General features: G+C 45.2%; 1 protein-coding gene and 1 long non-coding RNA gene across 4 annotated transcripts in view; one reads left to right on the top strand and one right to left on the bottom strand.

Annotated features, from left to right (window-relative positions):
* RASGRP1 (RAS guanyl releasing protein 1) overlaps positions 1 to 24,488 on the top strand; it is a 65,412-nt gene that overhangs the window by 7,237 nt on the left and 33,687 nt on the right. For all 3 annotated transcript variants that reach the window (XM_073211600.1, XM_017660200.3, XM_073211601.1), the window contains exon 3: positions 22,813 to 22,918. In XM_073211600.1, the coding sequence (XP_073067701.1) occupies positions 22,813 to 22,918 (106 nt within the window). The remainder of the gene's footprint in view (positions 1 to 22,812; positions 22,919 to 24,488) is intronic.
* On the bottom strand, positions 1,622 to 22,812 carry LOC140843125 (uncharacterized). The gene is made up of 3 exons (XR_012120644.1): positions 22,730 to 22,812; positions 19,864 to 19,899; positions 1,622 to 15,969 (listed from the first exon to the last, which is right to left on the bottom strand). It is a non-coding gene; the product is annotated as an uncharacterized lncRNA (long non-coding RNA).

Here is a 24,488-nt window from a genome sequence, read left to right as displayed (position 1 = left end):
ATTACAGGCATCTGGCAGTCTTTACTGATGGCTCTCCCTTTAGTACTATTAACCATTAATTATCACCCACACTCTTCTCAGAGGAAGGACTTATTACAATCATTTTAAGGGTGAGTGACCAGCAAGTACAAATTAAGGGTACTCTTGAAGGCTTCTAGCAAGCCTCCCAGTGTCACATACAAGGTTACGGATATGTGATTAGAAACTCAGAGCTTTGAGTCATAGGTCATTGCTTTAACCATGAAACAACCCACTCCCTACCTTCCGTTTTAATCAGAGGTCATGCTTTGCATTCTCGGCACATTATTGCTAGTTAATCCACTTCTCAGCTGAGTATAAGGCAAATCATCACAATCCGGTACATTTATGTCAAATGTATATGAATCATGCTACCTGTTTCACACAGGTAGAAAAGACCTACGCGATCATCTGGGCTGTTCTTACTGTTTCCCCTTTGTAAGAGGGCTGCTAGCACTTGGGGCCAAATGGAGCGCTTCAGGTGTCCACATTCACAAAGCTCTTCCCTTGTCCCCTTCTGCACGTAAGACAACTTCTGACAGCATCAGAAAATTGCAGACACGTCCAGCAAGGGACCCTCAACAAGCAGCCTTCCAGGAGGGGTGTGGGAGGAAACTCGACATCTCTGCTTCACGTGTCAGTATGGATGGAAGTACACTTAGCTAGTATCTTCTATTTATAGAGTGTTGTTATTTTTTCTTGGTGTTCCATATGTATTGATTTATTTTAAGCTCAGAACAACTAGGAAATAGGCAGGTCAGGTATTATGAGAAAATAAATCAAGCCTCTGAGAATTGAAACAACAATGTTCTCCAGTCTAAAGAGAAAACCTGGTTCCCATGTGCCTCTTCCTGTGCCCCCAGCAGCCACTTGCAGCCTGAGCTGGGGTGTGCCTAGTCTCTGTCTTAGGACAGCTGTCCCTTTGCTCAGGGCAGGCCTGCACCCTGTGTCCAGTTCTGCAGGCTTGGTCTCCCCTGGATTAGAAGCTAACTTCCATCCAATCTAAGAGAGGTTTATTAGATGCCATCTGCATAACAGGTGTCTGCCTGAAATTCTCTTTTGAACAAAGTATTAATTATAATTACCATGTCCATTGTACTGTGCTAACCAAAGGCCTCCCAAATTAGAAATACCTCAAAACTAATAGGTATATTTCTCATATCATAGAACAGTTGGATGCTAAAAGCATTTTATAGACCCCACCTTATTGAGGTAAAACAGTGTACCTATTCTTAAAATTAGAGCCAAGCAGGTAAACACATACTTGTTGAGACCACACACAGTTCCCTTCATGGCAAAGGGAAGGTTAGGTGTTCTTCACAGCTCTGCCCCTTAGGGTCTGTGCACCAGAGCAGGGTGCCCAGAGCCAGGACATCGAAGGGCACTGGGACAGGAGTGGGCAACTCCAAGGAACAAAAGCAAGTGTAGTGTCAGGAAGGGCCCAGAACCTTGGCCTCTGGTGATGAAAGGCCTTGGGTGAAGACGGCCACTGTCCCAGTAGCCGCCTCAGTGCCACACCCAGCCGCTGGGGCTCATGGCCACAAGGTTTCACCTATAAAGGATGGTCCTCGGGGTACCCACATCCTCAGGCTTCTAACATGACTGTTCTTGGCTCTCTGGGGTGAATTGACAGCCTGCCATCAAGATGTTATTCCAAGGAGCATCTTTGCTGCATGTTTGACAGGCTGGCGTCACCCAGTGCCCCAGGCTGCATGTCGGCCCTCCCAGGGGTGTGAGTTACAGCAACTGGCAGGCCTGAGAAAGGAGGAGATGGGAAATCCCCTCCTCTCATCTGCTCTTCTGCGCTGTGGTGTTTAGAGCAGACCTCCCTCTGTAATGGAGAACAGAGGCCATCGTAGAAATGCTTATGTGTAAGGTTGACAGTGTCTCAGGAATTCTGAGCATTTTAGTTCAGTAAGTCCATCCAGAGAGATGAGATTTACTGCTGAGAGAAAGTAAAGAGACAGACAGATAGACTGTGCTTGAACACTTCCCTGTCAGGACTCTGTAGGGTCCTGGGCCTTTACCTGAATTGGCCCATTAGTCTTGACAACAACCCTATGAGGTGGGTATTATTTTGCTTTTTTTATTAGTAGGGAATTGAAGCTCAGAAGTGTTAAATAACCTGTGGAAACTGTCCCAGCTCCTTAGTGGAGAGCTGCTAAGATCTGAACTCTCAATTTATCTCCAAGGGTCAGCTCATGTTCTTCCCACTCTGCCAGAGGTTCTCCAACTTCAACATGAGCAGTAGTCATGGGCAGAGGTGTGTCGGGCATTCAGATTCCTGAGGGTCAGCTCTAGAGATTTTCATTCAGCCGGCAGTCACTATGGTCTCAAGTGAACCATGAACTCATTTCCTATAGCACACTTGCTCTTGCACATCCCAGAGCACTTTCTCAGGCTTTCTAGGAAAACTTGGAAAACCTGAAGGGTACAAATCCTCTAAGCAGCAGTAGAGCAAATAGATTTTTCAACTCTATGAACCAGAAAAGCACCTGGTGAAGCCCATGTCCTGGGCACCTCTAAGCAATCTGGCCTGATTAGACAGAGGCGCTGCCCAGGTGCAGGGCTGCAGCCCTGGGGAAACACCAGATTTTCCTGCATTTCTATTCTTTGTCAGCTGGAGAAACGCCATTGAAAACTTCCTGTCAATCTTTTGGCAGTGGAAATAAACAATATGGATGTCTGTTATAACGACTGTCTTTGCACTCCAAGACAGGATACCTAGTCTGCACGCCCACCTTGAAGCCACACTTAGACCAGTTTACTGGGTTGCTGTAGGGCCTTTCTCCCTAATGTGTGCACATCGCCCAGGGGCCAGAAGCCTAGAAGTAGTAGCTTAGCTGGTGTCGTGGTGGGGGTGAATAGAGAGGTGCTCCTTCTAAACACTTCTCCAAAAGGGCCACTTTCCCAATTGACTTTTTAAAGCTATATGTTGATGCAAAAGTTATTAAGTTCATGATGGAAACACGTTAGGAAATGGCATGAACGCAAATGTGTTGTGTTTAACAGTTGACTGACACAGAAATAATATGGCAGTGAGACCATTGGAGGTCCTGTGAAGTACAGGCCCCACACTGTGCCACCTGCTGAAGGCAGAAGCTGCCCCTCTCTGCCGGGAATGATACAGCTGCTGGGCTTTGGGCTTTGTTGGACCAGTCGTTTGGGCTACGGCCCAGCCGGGGTTGTCATAGAGTGGTTGGAAGGAAGACAACGGGATGAGCAGGAGCATAAGCAGGGCCAACTTCACACGGCCTGTGCAAATGCACAGGGCACCACACTTGATTTAACACTGTTGCAATCTCGAAAGTCTTAATCTGCAAGAGCAGAATGTTTAATTGTGGGGAATTTTGCAAGCCAGTTGTTAAATACAGCCATGAAAACATTTTAATTAATTAATTAATTATTAGTTACTAAATAATATTAACAATGAACTGATACAATTAATAGTCAATGATTAAATTACTAACACAACTTATTACAATAAAGATAAACCCTCGAAACTCATCATTTTCTAATACCTGACCATGTTTACTATTGTCCATGCCCGTGAGGTTCTGTCCATGGCCTCTGTGCAGTGTGAGTGCTATGTGGTGGTATGTGGCATGTGCATCGCTTCCCAGTTCCATATGCGATGAAGTCATGGTAGTAGCTTGATGTTGCTTGTGTTGGGAGTATTTACACCACGAGAATGGACAGTCAGTACTAATCAGGGCTTCCTCTTCAGCCTCACTCCTGCAGAGGCTGTTGTTAAACATTTCCCAGTGTACCACTTTCTTGCAGCTCCAGAGGGTGCTTACATAGCAAAGTGTCCAGGTGGGAAGCAAAGAAGAAAAATGGGCATTTTCATTTTTTATCACCTAATTAGGAGAAAGGAATAGTTAGTTGTTACTGGTTTGCTTATCTCATGTGTCTCTATATGTTCTTTAAAGAAAAGGAAACAGTGAACCTTAGAGGTAAGGAAAGCCAGTACCAGTGATGCTGAGAAGTACTCTTCCAGTGACAGTGGGACCTGAAAACAGTCTCATTCTGGAGTTGGAATTATCGCTCTAAGTTTTTTTTTTAATATACCTCATCTAAAAATTTTCCCTAATTAACCTGTCTCTTATTTCTGACCAGCCAAACCTCAATTTTTTGAACTTCTGGTCTTCGTGTATTATATGCTGTCTCTATTTGTTTCCAATTCCACCTGTTTAATCAATTGCCTCCACTTCCTGCTACATGGTAATAGGTACTATTGATACACATAACCAAGCTTTTGTTGAGTGTTTCCATAAGGTTGCTTGCTAACCATATTTCCAATTTTGTGTACTCTCTGTTCATATCCTTTGTCTGTTTATCACTTGCTGCTCGTTATTTTTATTATTAGAGGTTTGCAAAAGCTTTTTGTATAAAAAGGCTGTAATTCTTTCAACATCATTTGCTACAGGCATTTTCCCCCTGTTCTTTTCCATCTTTATGTTGGTAGGGAATTTTAATGTATAGAAAATTTTCATTTTGATGTAAATTTGTCCATGTTTCCTTGATCTTTTCCTTTATTAACTCTAAACTTGAAAAAATATCCCTGTTCCAAAGATGTGGTGAATGTTCCATTTTATTTTAATCAGTGTTATTAAATCCATTCTCTGACATAATTCCATATTCCACCATTGTGGATGATCAATAAAAGTTTGTCGGTACATTTTTACTGGAGAAAAAAGCCTCCAGTTTTGCTTCTGAGATTCTCCTTGGCTTAAAACCAGACCTTGGACACTTATTCTGTAGCTCAGCACCTCAGTTGCCCCTCACTGGGGTAGTGTTGAAATAATTTTGGGCACTGAACACGGCAGGGAAAGGGCAGAGTGAGCTCTCCACCGCAATGCTGAGTGTTGGTCTGAAGAAAGTCCTTCTGAGCTATTTGAAGAGCCAATATCCTTAGGTAAGAGACTTAGAAAATCAACCAGATTTAAGTCCATTCTTTCTAAATAATTAGTATCAACTGAGTCCATATTGTTCCTACATAGACTTTTTTTAATGTGGTAAAATATACATAACATAAAGTATACCACTTAAAAAGACTCTTAAAATAGTAATAGTTAACTTTTGATAATTTATTAAGAGCAACACAGTGTTCATGTTAATATATTTTATATGCATATCCTCATTTAATTCCCACTTTCTTGTTAGTTCTTATATTTACAAAGATCAAGCTATAATTCAGCTCTCATTTTTACTTTTCAAACTTTAATAATGTTTAAAATTACTCATGATCACTGTAGAAAACTTAGAAAATATAGGCTAGAAAGTAAAAGAAAAGAAAATTGCAGTAATCTATTCTACCACCAAGAGCAACATATACACTATCATCATTGTTCGGTGTATCTTCCTAGATTCTCTGCTCTGTATATTTACAAGTACGATAATTACATTAACTTTTTCATGATAGATTCACTATAATTCTTAGTTCTCCATAATTCACAATTTAAACAATTATCTTAAAATCAGCATTAGTATTTGTAAAGAGGTATGTTAGCACACAAAGTTGCTATTCTATCCTAAAATCAGCATAAAAAATAATTCTGGCATAATCCCTTCAAAGGTGAGACATAAAAATGAAGGTTATTTGGCAACTAAAATGATTCTAGTAAGTTAAAAACATTACAAGAAGAGTAGTTACTAATTTCTTTCCAATTCTAAATTGTAATTATGATAACCATGACTGATTATAGTTGTAACAAATGAAGAAAACAAAAAAAAGGCTTCCATTAATTTGAAATTCTAGGTGTGAGGTTTATTTTTTTGTACAAGGAAAGACGGATTGGCTTTGTTGAAGAGAAGCTTTATCTTCAAAAAGAGTGAGAAAAAACTTGTATCTGTTAAACTTTCCAAGAGAATTTTAAGAAGTGGACCTGGAGAGATACACAGCAAAAATGCAGAGATCCTCCAATCTGGTACATGTGATTCTTCTGCGGAGCAGAGGAGTCGGTGGGCAGCCGTGCTGGGGAGGCCATGTGGTCTCCTGCAGTTTTTTCCGGAGAGTGGCTAAGGGCCCTGGGAAGACCGCTGAGGTTATAGCCAAGACCTTCAGGCGGAAGATAATCCTGGATGGAGCCTGATTTGGAGGGACACCCAGGGTTAATCGAAATAGACAGAAGGAGCTGAGACTAGCGGCACTAACTATCTTAAGGGGAGGGGCAAGCAAAGATTGCCAGTTTTATAGTGAAGAAGAGGAGGGAATAACCAGACTAATAAAGCAGTCAGGGATGGAGTCATCTGGGAATTTCTGGGGTGGAGGAACAAAGGTATAGCTACGTGTGGCTACTGATTTCTGAACCACCGGCCAGGATTTGTTCTGTAATCTTGTGAACAGCCCCATTTTAAGGGGACACCCAGTGCATTTAGGAAGCCAAGAACTATAATTTGTGAGTCTATCTTGTTAGAATATAGTTATAACCTACAGAGCATCCTTCAATCTGATTGGCAGTTAATCATTTTGGCTAATTTTGCATTCACTTATTTAATACCAAATGCATGGGGCTTTTTAAATGGTTCCTTCCCCTTTGGCTCCCCAGTTCATTAGCATCTTGGTTCCAGATTCAATCCATCCAAACCTGCCTTGGCGCTTCTCCACTTACCTCCACTCCCAGGTAGTCAAGGCCACACAGAAATCACTCCAGCTCCTGATGGGCTGCTTCCCAGAAGACAGCTGTTGTACCCAGGCTCCTGACTGCTGGACTGTTACTGCAGTTATTGCACAGAGTGAGCTCAGTGCTTGGTCTTAGTGCGTGACTCTGGGGCTCCCTGACTGTCTGGCACTGCTTTAAGCTCCAAAAAAACAGCCCTCCACCACTGGCTATGCCTGAGGTTCCTCCACCCACTCTGTCCTCAATGGCTTAGAGTCCTGTTACCTGGCCAGCAACCACCCATGGCTGCCTGAGATGGACTTAGCTTCAGTTAACTGAGAAAGCATGCCCTCAACATGGCAAGATGGGGGAAGACCCTTGGGACTGAGAGGGACTCAAGAGATGTTTCAACCAGTCATTGTGTGTGAACCTTTTTCCTAAAAATTGTGTGTGTGTGTGTGCAAGTATATGCTCACACATACTTATAATTACAGTTAACATGTATTTGGAAATTTGTATGCTGACTGGATATTTGATATTAAGGAATTACTATTGGTTTTGTTTTAGGTATATTAATGATGAATTTTTTTTCCTTAAGAGTCCTTATTTTTAAAAATACCATACTGAAATTGTTATTGATGACATATCATGTCTGGGACTTGCTTTTAAATATATGGGAAGGAGAAGTGAGTGGGGTATAGATAGATCAAAATTGGCCATATGCCCATCATTGTTGAAGTTGGGTCATTAGGCACTAGAAAATATGAATTTGTAATCACAATGAGATACCATTATATATCCACTTAAAAGGCCAAAATTAGAAGACTGGCAATACCAACTGTTGGTAAGGACATAGAGTATCTGGAACTCTTAAACATTACTAATGGAGTTGTAAAATGGTAAGATCACTTTGGAAAACTGTTTAGCCATATCTTATAAAGTTAAATGTACATCTACCATATGACCCATCAATTCCACTCCTAGGTGTTTATGCAAATGAAGGGAAAACAGATGTCCACAGTATGACTTGTATGGAGACTGTCTGTAGCAGCTTTAGCCAAAAAGTCCAAAACTTGACACAACCCAAGTATCACTCAACATCAAAAGAAAAACAACAGATAATAAACAACAAACAATATACAGCAGAAATCCTACTCATCAATAAAAAGGAAGGAATCACCCATATACTCAGCAACTGGTTAATGGCAAAAACATTTCACTTCAAGAAAAAGCATTACACAAAAATGTATGTATTGTATGATTTCCATTATATGAAGATCTAAAACAGGCAAAACTAGTCCATGATTTTAGAAAGTAAGAATAATAGCTTTATGTTGGGGTGAGGATGGAGGAGATGACTAGGAAGATTAGGGGACTTTCTGGGTCATAGAAATAGCAAGACCTTGAGAGGGGTTTGGGTTACATGGACGTAGGTATTTGTCAGAAGACATTACACTGCACATTAAGATATGTGCTTTTTCCTTAAGCTCAGTAAGATAGATAAGTTATTTGAAACAAACACCAAAACAGGCTATGAGAATACTGGCAGAAGTCCTTTCTGTAAGAACTTTAAGAGAGGGGAAATTTTTTCACAGTCTGTGCCCATGTGGTAGAGCTTGCTAGAAGGCAGAGCAAGACTTCAAGGTGGCAGATGATGAGTGAGGTGACTAACTTCTGCTTCACCTCTGGTGTGATCCTTTGGGCTTGTCTGTGATTGTGTGTGATCAAATATGTTCAAGGCCAAGATCTAAGGGCCAAAAAGTCTAGTAACTCAGAAGCCAGAGCCCCCTTCTGATGACTCACTGGGCAGAGGCAGGGAGATAAACAAAACCCTGCCAAAGAAACATGTCCTTATTTAATGAGGTGAACTGCTGCTAATGAAATATTCTTTGGAATGTCCCAAGAACTCAAGAGGTAAAATGGAAAATTAATTCATGAGACCATGCCAGTCCAGAAGGATTTGTTGAAATTTACCAGGAGAACCCATACATTTCATTTGAATCAGTCTTTTGAGTCCAACTGTTTTACCAGAATTGCTGAAATACCAGAAGAGAACTAGCATCCAACCCCATGGGACCTCTCCCTGGCAGAGGTGTGATGATGGTAAAAGGCCTGAGAGTTGGGTGGTGGGAAAGGGAAAGAGAAGTGTTTTCATACCCTGGGTGAAATGCCCTTGTCCAACAAAGTAAAACAGGGCCATCCCTGGAATCAGACTTTTGGTGTCCTTTCTTTAATGCCTGGAAGATGATAGACCCCAATGGACATTTCCTAGGATACAAGGGGCAGAGGGGAAAGAAAAGACTGCCCAGATGCCATCGGCACAGACCCTTAAGTAGGAGAGCCTGTGAAGGCCACAGGAGAACTGGCATCTTTATTTTCGAGAGTATGAGGGGCCCTGGTCTCTGGCTTTAGGGAAATATCATCTCAGAATACAGCTGTACAGTCCCCAGGGAGTGGGGGCTTTGCACACGCTCACTGGGAAACTCCCTGGGGCCCAGACCAGTTCCCTTCAATCTTGGTCCCCTGGCTCCCCCCAGGCTGATTTCTGATGTGCTTCTGCTTGTGCTTTATAAATTAGAGTGACCAAGTCCCACCAAGGAGTCCATAATGTCGGCACCAAATAACCTATTGGTTAAGTACTTCTGTTATATCTAACCCTGAAAAGACGTGACAGACCTCACCACTGATTTCTGAAACCATTAAGCATCTTCATGGGGTCTTTTAGTGGCTTGTAGACCAACCCCAGGCCAACGAATGAGCCAAGTGGGCTAAGTCAGCCTAATCAAAGTAGGCTCCCTGGAGAGACTTTTTAAAATACAAATTCTGTGCCCCATCTCTAGATGTTGTGATGTAATAGGTATGAGATAAGGCCTTGAAATCCATTTGGGGTGGGGAGAATTGTCTGGTTTATTTTTTTTGTTTTGTTTTATTTTTAAGCTACCCAGGAAGTCTTGAAAAGTCAGGTTTAGTATATTCATTTGCTTCTGGAAAAGCCTGAACCTACTCATCCTAAGAGAAAACCATTGATTTCCAACCCCCTAGAAACACTCCATTAACATTAAGACCATCTCACTAGAAAAAGAAAGAAATTTTCACTCACACAAGCCCGAAATTTCACCTATTGTGAATTTTTTATTTTTATTATTGTATCTCCTTCAGAATGAATCTGATACTAATTTCACTTGAAGAATATTGAAGTCTCCAACACCTTACATAGGTGGATCTTTCCTATGGCTTCCCCAGGTAACCAAGTGTGCAAAAAGGTGGGAGTTAAAAGGAGAAAACACACCAAATGTGGAAAGTGCCTGAATCTTTCCCTACTTCACAGTCTGCTCTAGACCTACGGGAAGTGGCTACAGGGTTATAATTTCACTTCAGTCGCTAGCATGGACCAGAGGCCAAGGAGCTGGCTGCTGCAGAAGGACCAAAGATGGAATAATCATATTTACTGACTATGGTAAAACCCTTACCCAGCTAGGTGAAACCAATGCCTTGCCAACTTCCAGCCCATCCTTGCTGACTTCTTAGGCTTTTTGGGGGTCTGAATTTGTTGGAGAGTGACTGACCCAGCATCCCTGTGACAGACAGATCTGGGAAGCCCTAGAGCATTGCTGCCCTGTAATCACAGATGGCCCTCCCTATGCTTCCTCTGCTTCTAGAGCAGGCAACAAAGGTGTGGGCCAGGAAGGAGCTCGAGGGTGAAGATGCTAATGCTGGCACATAACTGAGCTTCCTGATAACTACAGAATTAGTGTGTCCAGCAAAAACCAACCTTTATTTCATGCTCTGATACAACCTCTCTGTAGCAGCAAGAACACACTTGTGTACACGCATTCACGCACTAGCTGGCCTTCCTTTAGTGGCTGTGTCTCTTCAGGGGCTGTGCAGTTAGGGAAAGATACAAGCAGAAATTAAAATAAGATTGAAGGTGCTTTAGAAATGACCCACCTCAAAAAGAGCCCTGAGGTCTCAGACTGCAAGGTGCAATAGCCTGGTTGCTTCCTGTTTCTGGAGACCATCTGATTTTGCAGAATTTTAAGATGAAAATCAGTTGCTGCATTTCCTCCAACAGTACCAAATATTTCTCCTGGCTTTTGCATCTTGAATTTCCCTGCTGATTAGTGATTTTGAGCATCTTTTCATATGCCTGTTGGCCATCTGCATGTCTTCTTTGGAAAAAAGTCTATTCAAGTCCTTTGCCCATTTTTTTAATTGGCTTGTTTGATATTTTTGGTATTCAATTCTTTATATAGTTTGGCTATTACCACTCATTGGATATATCATTTGCAAATGTATTTTTCCACTCAGCAGGTTGCCTTTTCATTTTGTTGATGGTTTCCTAAGAGGAGGATTCCCATTTAAAAGGCAATGCAGGACTCTCAGACTAAAATCCTTAAAATGATAAGAAAACCAGGACAACAGTTTGCAGCCCATTCCTGTATTTGCTAGCTATAGGGCCACTGACAAATTCTTTTACCTCTCTTGAGTCTTTTTTGATAATGTGTGAAACAGAGAAACCATCTACCGTGTGGAGCTATGGTAAAAATGAGAGAGAATGTCTGTAACATGGCCTAGCCGGCATCCGGCGTGCAGGATGCCCTCCTTTAGCAAGTAGCTAAAGCCCTCAAGTGCCTAGGTAGAAGATAATGCCTTGAATCTTTGCAGCTGTCAGTGTGAGAAGCAGTGTGTGGGAAGGGTAGCACTGGAACTCAAGTCCCAGCACCATCACTCTTCACATGTGCAACTTTAGGCAGTCACATGGCCTCACTCTCCATTTCCTCACCTGCCAATTAATAAAAATAATATCCAACCCACAGAGCTGTAGGGTCAAATGAGCTAACATGCAAGGGGAGGGGAGTCTGTGAGGAACCACTAGTTAATGTGCGCTATTGGTACTTCAACCGCAGGGTAAGTGTGTCATATGCCTAACATGACAGCTGTCAGGCAGCCTAGATTCTTGGGACCCACAAGTCAAGCAGAAATCACATGGTTTGGACTTGGTTCAGGACCTTGCTCTCCCCCAAAGATATCAAAGCTCTTCCCTTATCTTGCCTGATCTGATTATCTCTGCTGGGCGGGCTGGGGGCAGGACCTAATTAAGATCCCATTCTGCGAATGAGCAGATTGAGGCGCAGAAATGAGTGGTTATCCCAGGGCGAGGCAGCTGCATTCAAATCCCAGGTCTGCCACTTACCAGGTGAACTCGGCAAAGTTACTGCAGCCCCTTTTGGCCTCAGTTTCTGCATCTACCACGTGATACTCGTATCACCCACCTCATAGAGTTAATACACATGAAGCCTGTCTGGCCCACAGATAGTACCCCATGTGGGTCAACAAAAAGAGAGCAACACAGATTTGGCGAGATAGAGAGAGAGAGAAGCACTTTGTTATAGAGCACTTTGTTCTAGCCCGGTGCTGCATGTCCTCCAACAATATCAAATATTCCTCCTGGCTTTTCCATCTTCCGGATGGTAGCAGCACTGTGAGTTCCCATGGGGCATGTGGGCTATTTCTGTAAAGCAGTGACACCAGACCAATTTATGACTTGGGGTGTTTCAAAACATTCTTATTTGGCTCTTGGCTCCTGAGTGGAGGGCAGTTTCTTCTTCCTTCAGATAGTAGGAGATTCCTCACTTCTCTGTGCAGTTCTCTCTAGAAAACAAGGTTATCTGGGCGTGTTGGGCTGTTAGGATCAGAGTAGTTCCCTGTCCTCATCCAGATTTCTGTCTGGCTCCTCAGTAACTAAGAAAATGTTGCCTTGAGGGTCTGAGGGGCCGGTGGCCTTAAAACCTAGGATTGGAGGGAAGATTGGAAGGCCCCAGCTAACTCGGCCATGGAGTGGGACAGTGCCTGAGTGAAAGCCACGTCCCGTGGACGGCCTGCCATGCCACTGTGGACAGCCACTCTGAGTTGTGGTCATCGTGTCTCAGAAAAAAATCAAAGCTGCATCTGGAATGGCTAAGAAGAAAAAAAAATAGTGTTCCAAATCCAGCAAGAGAAGTAAGAACAATTCACCGCTGTTGTAGTGCTTCACAGTTTACTAAGCACTGTTCTGTATTTTATCAAGCATAATCTAATCCTCACTACAACCACAGAAGGGGAGAGGGGACTTTCAGAATAAGTTCTATCTGATTACAAAAGACTTTGCTCAGTCACTTTTACAATACATGGTGCTATGATGCTGTTTTTTTGTACAGGACTGGTCATTGCAGAAAGTTAGAGGCCAAGGACAGTTTCTGTGGTGAAAGCACACAGTTCGTGGTGTGACTGCAGTCATGTCAGCATGACATTGATTGCTTCAGTCCTGTCATGCACTGGACTGAGGGTGTCTAGGCATGTAGGTCGTCAGGGTCAGATCATGAGGAAAGCGCTCTGAAGAAGGCTGCGTCTGAGGCTAAGCAGTCAGTCTCAGCTCGGCCGTGTATTACTTCACTGCGTGAGTATTTGGGACATTCCCTGAGTTGCTTCTTAATACTGATAAAGTAAAAGAGGCCCAGAACTTAACAGATGAATATGAAGTGATGGGAATGTGCTCGCATGAGCAAGGAAAGAGGCCTCCCCTGGATTCTCCTCCCCATTCTGTTTCTTTTCCTTTGGATCCACTCCCCTTTGCCTGGCCCCTCCTGAGGCCACCCGCTGGCAGCTCTCTGTGCCTCCAGACAGCTGGGGCAGGGCCCTGTTGCCCCTCACCCGCTGCCCGGCACATTCCTGTGTGGTCACGTCAGCCAGGTAGGCTGCATGGAGGCAGCTTGCCAGAGAATCGGTTTACAGCCTGACTGCCCAGCTGGATTATTTGATCGCTCCCAGGGAAGTTTGTGGACCCTACCTCCTGACAAGGGCTCACGCGGTCATGGCATTGTCCCGGAGTCATATCACTGGGTCCACCCAGGACCTGTCACGTCGCCTCCCGCCTCTTGTCTTTTTGTTCCAGCCTAGCACCCAACCCCCACCCCCAGAACTGTGTCCAATTCGCAGAACTAAAGAGGCCAGCTTCCCTCACGACTTCTCAGACCCCTGGTTTTTCAAATGTGACAGATCCAGATCGAGGCGGCAGTCCCCAAGAAAGGCCGGCTGTCTTGCTCAGCAGAGGCAACACAGCTAAAAGCTCTTTTTTCACTTGAGGCAATTCATGCGCTTGGTTAGACGTTTATAGATTGCAATCACTCATCCACGAAATCTAGGTCATCCTTTACCCAGAGCTTCGTGCTTCAGAAGAACAGCCATGCCCAGGGAGGACCGTTCTGATGTGGGAGGGAGTGGAGAGCGCGTCTGCCATTCTGGGAGGGAGGTGGGCCGGCTCGGCGCCAGGAGCTCGCAGGCCGTGGCTCACAGGCTCTCTGGCCTCCAGTTCTCTAGCTCGAGTGGTGCCAGCAGGAGCTACACCGTGGTAACGTGAAGCAGTAGTGGGACTGAGAGGCAGGATCTCCAGCATGATTTCAGAGCATGTACCGTAGTTGCGGTGGGAAGGGAGAGGTGGTCGGTGTGGGTGTAGGGCTTCTTGGAGAGAGAAACAGAAGTGGGGCCATGGGTCAGGAGTTTGGCCTATGGCATGGAGAGCTGAAGGTTAGAGCTCTCCCCAGTATAACCAGTCTTCAGTCCACTCATCTAATCCCTGAGGAGAGGCAGGTGCTGGGGACCAGAGAGCCATTCCTGTCTCCTGTCCTGGGACCTCCACACACCAGACCTGTGGCCATGGCCAGGGCATGATACCCCAGTGTCCTCACCTTTAAGCCTGAGCCCATGGTCCCTGCTAGGGCACAGAGTCGCTGTGTGGCTAAGATGTTCAACACAGGGGATTCTGTTTGCTGAACCTGTAAACTATCAACACAAAGGCTTACACTCCAGTGTTCTCATCTAGGGAGAGGAGTGGCTCGCCTGCTGCTGGCTTGCTTCCGGGACGGTTTCTCTGAGCTTGTGCATGACCCTGGCATGTCTGTAGAGCACGTGTGTATCTACATGCTGTGCCACTTATAGAGCCTGCTCTTCTTCCAGCCCCATCACTCCGACCCAGAAGGAGAGAGACTAGGTGCCAACAGAGTGAAGGGAGGAAGCAAGCTCTTTTCCTTCCCTGCGTGTCTCCCTGGTGGCCTCTCTGGGACAGGAATCAGGGATGCCTCCAGGTCCCCCTCTGTGTGAGGGAGACTCCATCCTTAGCCAATCACGTGCTCTCTGGATTGTCTTCCCCACCCCCCTCCTGAGGGGCTGCAGGTGAAAGGACAAATCAAGGTAGTGTCCACGGCAGGCTTTTTCCCTTCTCTAGGCTGTCACCATCCCCCTACTCCCCAGAGGTTGGGCAAAAGCAAAGAGAAGAGCTAAACCTGACCAGCCCCTTACCCACTTTAGTAAGACTCTGCTTAGAGACCTGTTGTGGAAGTTTGAAATTGCAGGTCATGGTCAAATTAAAGTTCGTGTATTATCCAGGTTGTGGTGTCCCCCAGCCATTGCAAATAAATAATTAAAATCTAATTGTAGCCAAGTTACTCAGAGCTCCTGTACACTGCACTGAGGCAAAGAATAGAAAATAGTCTAGCTAGACCTACATTATCTCTTTCATGTGGCAGCTCCACACCATCATCCTGGCTTTGATATACCAGATTTTCGAAGAGGAGAGCCAGGGAAGGAACCAGGAGCTTCCCTTCTCCCAAATTTTAACCTTATGTTAAAATTTTTAGCCTTGGATTAGAGCACTAACCACTCCAAGAAATCGCTTTTGCAGTATCTCTGAGAGGATTCACCCTTGAAGTTCTTCTGCCCACCAGAGGAGTTTCTTGGTCGGCATTAACCAGGCAAGGCCCACACAGTGTGAATTGAGGAGTGAGGTGAGGAGAAAAGTGGCTTCAGAAACATCTGGGAGCAGAGAGACCAGATAGACAGGAGAACAGCCAGAAGCTGAGCAAGCAGCAGCCTTTGTGGCCCGAGGCCCACCGGTGAGCCCTGCCGCCGCGGCAGGTCGGGGGCTGCACCTGCCCGAGAGCTGACGGCAGGCATCCCTTCCCAGCTCCCTGTTCTGTGACTTCACACTGGTAGCTGGAAATTGGCCACAGTTGGAGTATTTACACCACAGAAACCCCCAAACACTACAAATCAGGGGCCCCTGGCCCCCCAGGAAAGCTGTTCTTTAAATTCTTGCCAGCACATGTGATGTGAGACTCCATCTTTAACCAATCACTTGCTTTCTTCTGATTGTTCTCCCTGCCCCTGTCTTGAGGGGCTGGGACAAAAGAACAAATCAAGGTGGTGTCCAGTGCAGGTTTTAAGCTGTTCAGGTAGTAAAGCTGTGAGAGTTCAAGTATATATTACCACATTCTTTCTCCACATGTTCTTCCTGCCCTGGTCGCAGCTGTTGGCACTAAAAAAACAAAGCAAAACAAAAAACACCGAGCTAGTGAACTTATTCTGAGCTTGCCAGTTTGTGTACACTCTCCAAACAGGATTTAATGAATGTGGTAGTCTATCTTTCAAGTAGGTTTCATGTCTTTGGGACATGTATCACGTTCAGAATTCTGTGTGCAAGTCAGGTGCTACCTGGATCATTCTTCTCCTTTCTGGGGATATTGACCTCCATTAGCAACTTCAGCCCTGCCAGTGACTCCAGGTCCAGCTCTGACCCCAAGGTTTCCAGACACTAGCTTTTCCATCACCATTTTCTGGTTCCTGGTTTTGACACACCTGTTACTTTGTGTTATGCTCCCCATGCTGACAGCTTGCCCACTCTCAACATAGCAATTTCTGATATGCTGCCTTGGATACACTCAAAATATCACTTTATACATCAAGAAACTAACATGGAACCAAAACAAAGAAGAAAAGACTCTGTTCTGGAGTTTCTCTAGTGTTGACCTGTTTCATATCCATTTTGCAGCGAGTTATTCCTGCCTCATCCCTGGACAAGCCTTCACTGGGGGAGAGTCACCCCACCTCCTTTCAGCAGGAAGCAGGGCCTGGAAGGCAGCCCGTCACACCTTTGCCCTGGTGGGATTCTAATCATCAGGAAGTAGTTTATTGCTCTCCGGGGGATGTGGCTCATTTAAGATTAAACCACAGAAAGGAAGAAAAGAGTATTCAGGTCGATTTAGAGGCAGAGAGCTGGACCAGATAGCCTCTTGAATCTTGAAGTTCTGGTCACCTCACCACAGATATCAGGAGATGCTTTCTGAACCACAACTGGATAAGATCTCTCCCTCTTCTGAACTTTCCCATCATGCCATGTGGCCTCCATGGGCTCCACTCAACATTTACCGCCTAATAGGATTAGATGTCTTGGGTATGTGTCTAATTCCCCAAATAGATTGCGAACTTCTCAGTAACAAGGGTCTTCCTATAGTTCTTCAGATCTCTGTTGGGATCAAGACAGTGCCTTACACAGAGTAGATTAATTATCATATTGGTTGATCGTGTCAAAATAACTATTTTAGTTGAAGTACAATGAAAAGTTGCTATATAGACAAGAGAGCCATATCCTCCCATTAGAAGGGTACAAGTAGAAGCTAGACAGCCACTTACTTGTGATGCTTTTAGGAGGAAATAAGGCATGGGATACAAGGTTGAGGTAGAAGATGTCTAAAGTCTCTTCCCCTTGAGGTTCTGTGATTCCATAAAGTGTGTCTGTTGCCTCCACTGAGTCTAGTGATGGAAGATGAGTTTGGTGGTTCATAGACGCTCTAGAAGCTACATGGCTTTCTGCTTGCTCTGTAGAGCAAATGGTCTCCAGGCTGGGTCATTCTTTGACTAGTGTACTTCTTTAGCAACATGTATTATTCTTCAAGTCAAGTGATAGAATATTTAAGATGGACATTTTGTACCCCACTGAGGTGTCAACCCTTTGAGAAATCTTCCCTCTAAGTGTAAGGAGAAGCAGATGGTACTGAGAAAGTATGTACATTTTCCTTATTAGAATTGTTAGTATGACTCCCATATTTTTAAAAAGCCAAAGATGCAAACTAAATTAAATTATTCATTGACATATTTAAATCAGCTTACAGCAATTATATCAAAATAAAATCCCGCAGCTTGGAAGGTAGAGCCTCTTTGACCACCCTCTTAGAAATCTGACTTTCAAAGGGAGGCTCTTTCACTCAAATAGGAAGAAGTACATTCTCTGTGAAATGAAGGCAGGAAGGGAATGCAGCCTTGATCAGGTCATATGGAGGCTGAAGATCTTTTGGGTGAGAGACGGTGTGGAAATGAGGGCAAGTGAATATGCCAAGACATTCTCCTGCTGAAAAAGCAGAGCCAAGAAGGGCGTTGGGACCTGGGTGCAGAAATGCTTCCTTCCTCACCCTGTCTCTGCCTCCCTTTGCTGGGGGAGTCATCCCCTTCTGGCCCTACCATTGCCAGCCCTCGTTCCCACAGAGAGCACGTGAGGGTCAACAAGGCACAGCGGGGGAATGTCATGGAACTGTGTGGAAGGTGGGTGCAAGACCGACGTGGAGACCGAACATGACTGCATCTTAGACACAGCACCCTTCTTATCTTAAAGGCAATGTAATGACCAATATGTATCAACCAAGGCATGCAAGAATTTTCAGAAACCACCAATTTTCAGAAACCACCAGAGTACAAAAGCTATTCTTCCAAATGTGCCTTGGTTCTGACCCAGTATTCCCAGTGGCATGAAATAGACTTGTAGCCGTAAGGACTGGAAAAGATCATACAGCTCATTTGCTTTAGCTGCCCCTATTTAACACCTGAATTCCCTCTCCTGGTAGATGCTCATGCAGCATGCAGCTGAGTGTAGTGGAAAGAACTACAGACCTGGAGTCAGAGCCTAGCTCTCTTTGTCTCTTTGACCTAGAACAAATCACCTCATCTCTTGATGTTTTGATTTCCTCAGCTATAAATTCTGAGTAATACCAACAGAATTGTGAGAATTAGAATTAACACTTAAGGTGCTTAGCACAGCCTCTGGTATTACTAGGACGTCAGTAACTAATAGGTGCTATGCCAGTTGCACTGATGTGAAAGGGCCCCTCTCCAGTCCCGCCTTGAGTACCACCATTACGGGAATGCGCCCATCGCTGGGCGTTCCTAGGGGTTAGACACTTCCACCATGTGTCATGCCCAGTTCTCTTTCCTATAACTTTCCCTAGTCATCTTCTCTGGTCCTGCCTTTGGTAGCCCCACAGAACAGTCTATATCTTCTCTCATAAATAAAACTAGAAATATTTGAAGACAGTTCTAATCTCTCTCCTGGGCCTTCTCCATGGTGAACTTAGCTCCTTGAATCCTTCCATAGGTGACTTGGTTTTGATCTCACCCAGGCTACTTCTAAGCCCCGTACCTAATACATGAGCATCCATGGAAGGATGCTAGCCAGCCACAAGGAGACAGCAAATCTCAGATTCCATCCACACTGAATAAGCCTGCAACTGTGTCCGTAGCTCGCATGAGCAGCCTGCTGCAAGTCCTGCAGACAGATCCCGCAGCTTCCCCTCTTGCCTTGGTGATGGGGATGGGAGCACTGCTGCCTCCGCGAGGTAGAATGTGTTATAAAGACTGTTTTGTCAGATGAATTGAAGTTCTCCCCCCATAATTGTGATAGATTTAACTACATTATTGCCTCCCACCCAAATTTTTACCTCCTCTGTGTCAGTGATCTTTTCCATGTGATTTACGGTTCCTGCTCTTGGACTTGAGATTCAGCAGTGCAACCTGTTTTGGCCAACAGAAGGCAGCAGTGCCAGTAGGCCAGCTCCAGGCCTAGGCTTGAGAGGTCTTGGAGATGTCCAGGTGCCCTTCTGTCACCATGGAAGAACCTAGCACAGCTAGACCAGTGCGAGGAAGCTGGGGGCGTGTGGAGCAGCATCCACAGCAAAGCCCAGCCTCTCTCAGCTGGACCCTGCCACCTCACAGACACTTGAGAAGAAATAAATGAGTTTTCGGGTGGTTTGTTTTACAGAATTTTCATGGCAAGATAGAACTATTGCAAAACTTGTGTGGGCCAGCGGACAGAGAGAGCAGTACTAACCCCGCCTCAGCAGAATATAAGTTTAGAGAAACTAATGAAAGATTTACAAAACTATAACCAGGCTAATTTCATAAAAATTACGTGTCAAGTCGCAACCTTGTATTTGTTTTGTAAACTGTGGCCAAGAAGAAAGTAAGTGTGTATAGTATATGTCCACTGAAATAGCTAATGACGAGCAAACCGAAACTCAATATCCAAAGATACATGAAAAGTTAGGGGGTCTCCCATTTCATACAGTTCACTCATTCACTCCACAAATGTTTAATGAATACCTACCATGCATCAGCACTGTTCTAGGCCTTGGAAATATGGCTGTGGAAAAAACAGACAAGGCTCAGGTCTCATGAAGCTTATATTCTAGTGTAGACCCAGAAAATAAAAATTAAATGAACAAGATAACTTCAGACCATGAAAAGTGTTGTGAAGAAGCTCGAGCCGGTTAGTGGCTTCCTTAAGAAGTGTCAGGAAGACCTCTCTCAGGTAAATGACATGAAGGGCCAAAGGAAGAAAGCCCCCACGGAAGGAAACAACAAATGCAGGAGCCGTGAGGTGGGACTAACTTTGGAGGGTCTGGGTCACAGAGGAAGTGCGAGAGGAGTGATCTGGCCAGGATGTGGGGTGCACCATTGCCACGGTGAGGAGCTGGTGTTCTGTCAGGACACTGGAATGCATTGAAGCGCTTTAAGCACATGACCTGGCTTATGGATTTAGGAGCTCACTCCCGGCTTCTGTGTGGAGAATGGGCTATGAGTGGACAAGAGAGGAAGCGGGGAGGAAAACTAGGTCATCGCATCATAGTGACGGCTACAACTAGTATGATGGCAAGGAGGGACAGAAATGGACAGGTTTGAGATCTATTTTGAAAATAGAATGAAGACTTGCTGATGGACTAGATATGAGGGAAAGTAAGAAATCAAGGATGACTTCCAGGTTTCTTGTTTGGGTGACTGAGAGGATGGTCAGTGGTGCTGTTTCCTGAGATGAGGAAGAATAGAGGTGGAAGTGGAGTGGAGAGGTCAAGAGTTTTGTTTGGGTGATTTAAGTTTGAATTAGACATCAGAGTGGCTTTGACAAGTACAGTGATGGACATACTAATCTGGTACTGAGGGCTGAAGATAGAAGTTGGGCAGCCATCAGCAACTAAAAGATGGTGTTTTTAGCCCAAAGACTAGATGAATTTACCTAGAAAAAAGAAGTTGGGTTTTTTCATGTAAAATTTAAGAAGTTTTAAATTTTAAAAATTGTTTGAGGAAGTAGGAGGATACGGCACCAAGAATGGTGACATTTAAGAGCTCAGCAGAGGAAGAGGCGACAGAAGAAGAGCCTGTGAGAGAAGCTGAGTGTGACGGTGAGGAAGCCAAGAGGAGAAGTGTTCCAGGGAGGGAGCTGTCAGCCTAGGCTGGGCTGGGTTGAGCGCAGCTTCGGTCATTAAAGTAAGATGAGGACAGAGGAATCATCAAGCTCGCTGGTGACCTTGAAAATACAATGTCTAGTGGAATAAGATAGCCACATGGAATGGTTGGAAGTGAATGGAAGGCGAGAAGTTAATGATGGTGAGGTTTTGCTAAACAGAGAAACAGAGGAGTGGAAACCTTCTACAAAGGATGAGGGTTAAGGTTTCATTTCATTTTGCTTTAAATAGGAGATTCAGGTGTGTGTTTAACTGTCAGAGGAAGTACACCAAGAGAGAGAAGTTGATAATGCAGGAGAGAGAGTGGTCAAAGGCAGGATCACCGTCCTTGAGACAGGAGCAGCCGCAAGGCACAGCGGAAGTGTTGGCCTCTGAAAGGCCTTCCAGGGAAATGGGGGGCCAGGCGGCACGAGTAAGAGAGTGGGTGCATTGGTGGATTTGGTGATAGGAAGCCAGCTGAACTCGGCAGTTCACTTGCTCTTTCTCGGTACACAGTGACATTAGGTCATCATTTAAGAATGAGCCTGGTGCTCTGAACCCTGAACCCAAATGCACTGTGTCCTTCCTTCGTTTACTATTTGGTACACTTGGAAAGAATGAAAATAATAGCCTCGTTTGTATAATGCATTTTACAGAGATATCAAATGATAAAGGAATTCATGTATATTCTTTCATTTGATAATTTATCCTGAATCATTCAAGTTCCCAGCAAGGAACAGAATTCACAGTTTGTTGAAATGAAGACGCTTTAATAAAGGAACTGTTTACACAGAAGAGAGTCAAATTAAGGGATGCTGCACCCAGAAACTGTCAAGAGCCAGACATTGCCACCCTTAGGGTCAAAGGGTCAAGGGAGAGTCCAGCTGGTCTGATCGTTCACAGAAGAGACCTGTAGCTGTCAGCCCGGAGGTGGTGCCAAAGCAGAGGGGGGACGAGAAAGAAGTATCCTGGCTTCTCCCTCCTCCTATGTCTTGTCGATGCTTCCCAACAGCTGAACCAGCTGGAAACTCACTGGGCATGGTAATGAGATTGATGGTGAAGCCAGAGAATAGGTCCTGCAGTGAATAACCAGCACAGACCCTGACTCTTCATGCCATAAACGTTGAAAAGACTTTGAAAAGTCTTCTACCCAAAGCCAGCGTATAGAATACATTATCTTATTTGCTACCAGCTGGGATTTAGAAAACTATATCTTTGATACAATCCTCATGGGTACTTGTAACACACCTATAATCTCCAAATGTAATGTTTGCCCATAGTTGTCCTCCTGTATTCCCACCCAGAGCACATTGTCCATAAAAGTAGGGACACTTACATTTCAGGGCTCCTCACTGGCATGAGTCCTTGCCATGGGAGAGCCCTAGAAATGTATTCCTATGGTCGTATGTCCTTGTAAGATTTGCAAAAGGTATTTTAACTGTAATCTATTAAGACTACAACATTTTTCACTCTGACCCTAGAAGGCCCTCCACCCCTGCCTCATATGAACATTAGATTCCACAAAACCTGTATCTGCTTCTGCTTGAACACAGACTCCTGTGTCCTGGGGCCATTTTTTACCCTTTTCCTAAGAACCTTTTTGGATGGGTGGTTAACGTGCATTAAAATGGACATTATGGGAAGGGGTGAGGGCGGCAGGAGGGCAAGAGAAGTGTGGAAGGGAGGGATGTGCAGTGCCAGAGGCAGTGGGAGAAAAGCCCTGTCCTGAAGAACCTGCTCTCTGTCACCTACCTGGGTCACGCACGCTGGCGGACATCCCGACGGACCGATTTCTCTCGGGGGCCTCACTCAGATGCTGCTCTGTATGTTTTCAGATGCAGACGGAAACTTGTGTCGAAGTAACCAGCTGCTGCAAGTCATGCTGACCATGCACCGCATCATCATTTCCTCTGGCGAGCTGCTCCGGAAAGTGATCACCCTATATCCTTTAGCACAGTGGCTGGCAATCTGGCTGGCAATCCCAAGGTGGGATTCATTCAAAAGGATCTTGGAATTTGAAGTATGCCTTCATTTTGATTGGTTTAGAATAACCCTGAGTGGTAAATGGGTTCATATTTCCTTTGATAGGGAGTGTGGTGGGTGTGTGTGTGTGTGTGTGTGTGTGTGTGTCCAAGTGTGCATGTCTGTAGGTAATACGTGTCTCCTGTTGAGTAGGTCTGTATTATTGATGCTGATTGCTCTGAGAAGTCGTCAGAGAAAACATGCAGACACAGTCTTTTTCGGTATCTCTGGCTAGTAAAATACATTTCTTATAGATTAGTCAAAATTCATATTCCCGTGCAGATTGACAAGGGTGCCAGCGTGACTCAAATGACAGGTGCATCCTGGCTGTGCTGCCCAGTTCATCCACCTTCCCCAGGTTCTGAAGAAAGCGTCCTAAAGCCACAGTGTCTGGGGAGTCTGCCGGAGGCTTTTTGCTTCAGGCAGAGGCACTGGCTGTGGGCCAAGGGAACCCTGCTGGATGTTAACCTTAGGAGGTGTGAACTGAGTAGGGTGGAGCACGCACTTGCCTTCCCTTCTCACTGCTGACGCTGTGAGCTATGGCTGCAGAGAGAAGGGGCCATCGGTGAGGTGCGGCTGTCGGCACCAGCAGCCACGCCCCTGGCGCCGAGTCAGCACTGGCGGCCCTTGTCATCCTGTGCCACTCTCCTGCCCCCTCTCTTCTCCTCCCGTGGCACACAGGAAAAAAGAAAAACCCTCAGGACTGTATCTCTTCTCTACACCTATTTACAAATCTTTACTTCTCATATCACAGGAGGTGTTTCTGTGGTATTCCAAGCTCTGAGCATTGTGAGAGGGCCACAAAATACGTGGTACAGGTAGTAAGTGGGTGTCTGGTCTGCTGAGAATTTTAAGGTCATAATAAAACCCACTCTGGTTGGACCTACTTTTTATTAACCCCACATCCCAGCAATTCTAAACAATGTCAGTGATGAAATAGTCCGCACTGAAAACATTGTTGGTCCTCAGACTGACACCTTGGCGCTCCGCCCACCCCACCTCTCCTCTCCTGTGCCTTTACACTCTGCCTCTTCACTGGCAGCTGCCCTGCAGCCTGAAACACATTCGGGTCTCTCTGGCCTGGAAGTGAACTCCCAACCCTGTGTCCCCTCCAACTCCTTGTTAGGGCTAGAATTTTGTACACAAACTTCTTAAAATAGGCGGCACTTATCCCCAGTCTCTCAGTGCCCGCTCACTCCTTAACCCAACACTAACCCCCCAGCCCTGCACAGACTTCTCTGCTGTCATCAGTGACCTCTGAGTCGCTAAACCTTAAGGCTTTTTCCTGTCCTTGTTTACGGTGGGCGTTGCTGACAATCCCCTGCCTCTCCACACTCTCTTCCTCCAGGCTTCCCAGCTGGCGTCCCCCTGGCCCGTGCCCTCCTCCAGCTTCCCGCCCAGCCTCCTCTTTGAGCACTACTTAAAGATGGGGACAGCATCCTGGTGGTCTTCTCACTCTGCTTCCTTCCCTGGGTGATTTCTCACCGGG

The sequence above is a fragment of the Manis javanica genome, chromosome 8 (assembly GCF_040802235.1).
Source record: "Manis javanica isolate MJ-LG chromosome 8, MJ_LKY, whole genome shotgun sequence".
In the NCBI taxonomy this organism is placed as follows: Eukaryota; Metazoa; Chordata; class Mammalia; order Pholidota; family Manidae; genus Manis; species Manis javanica.
This window is presented reverse-complemented; position numbering and strand designations above follow the sequence as displayed.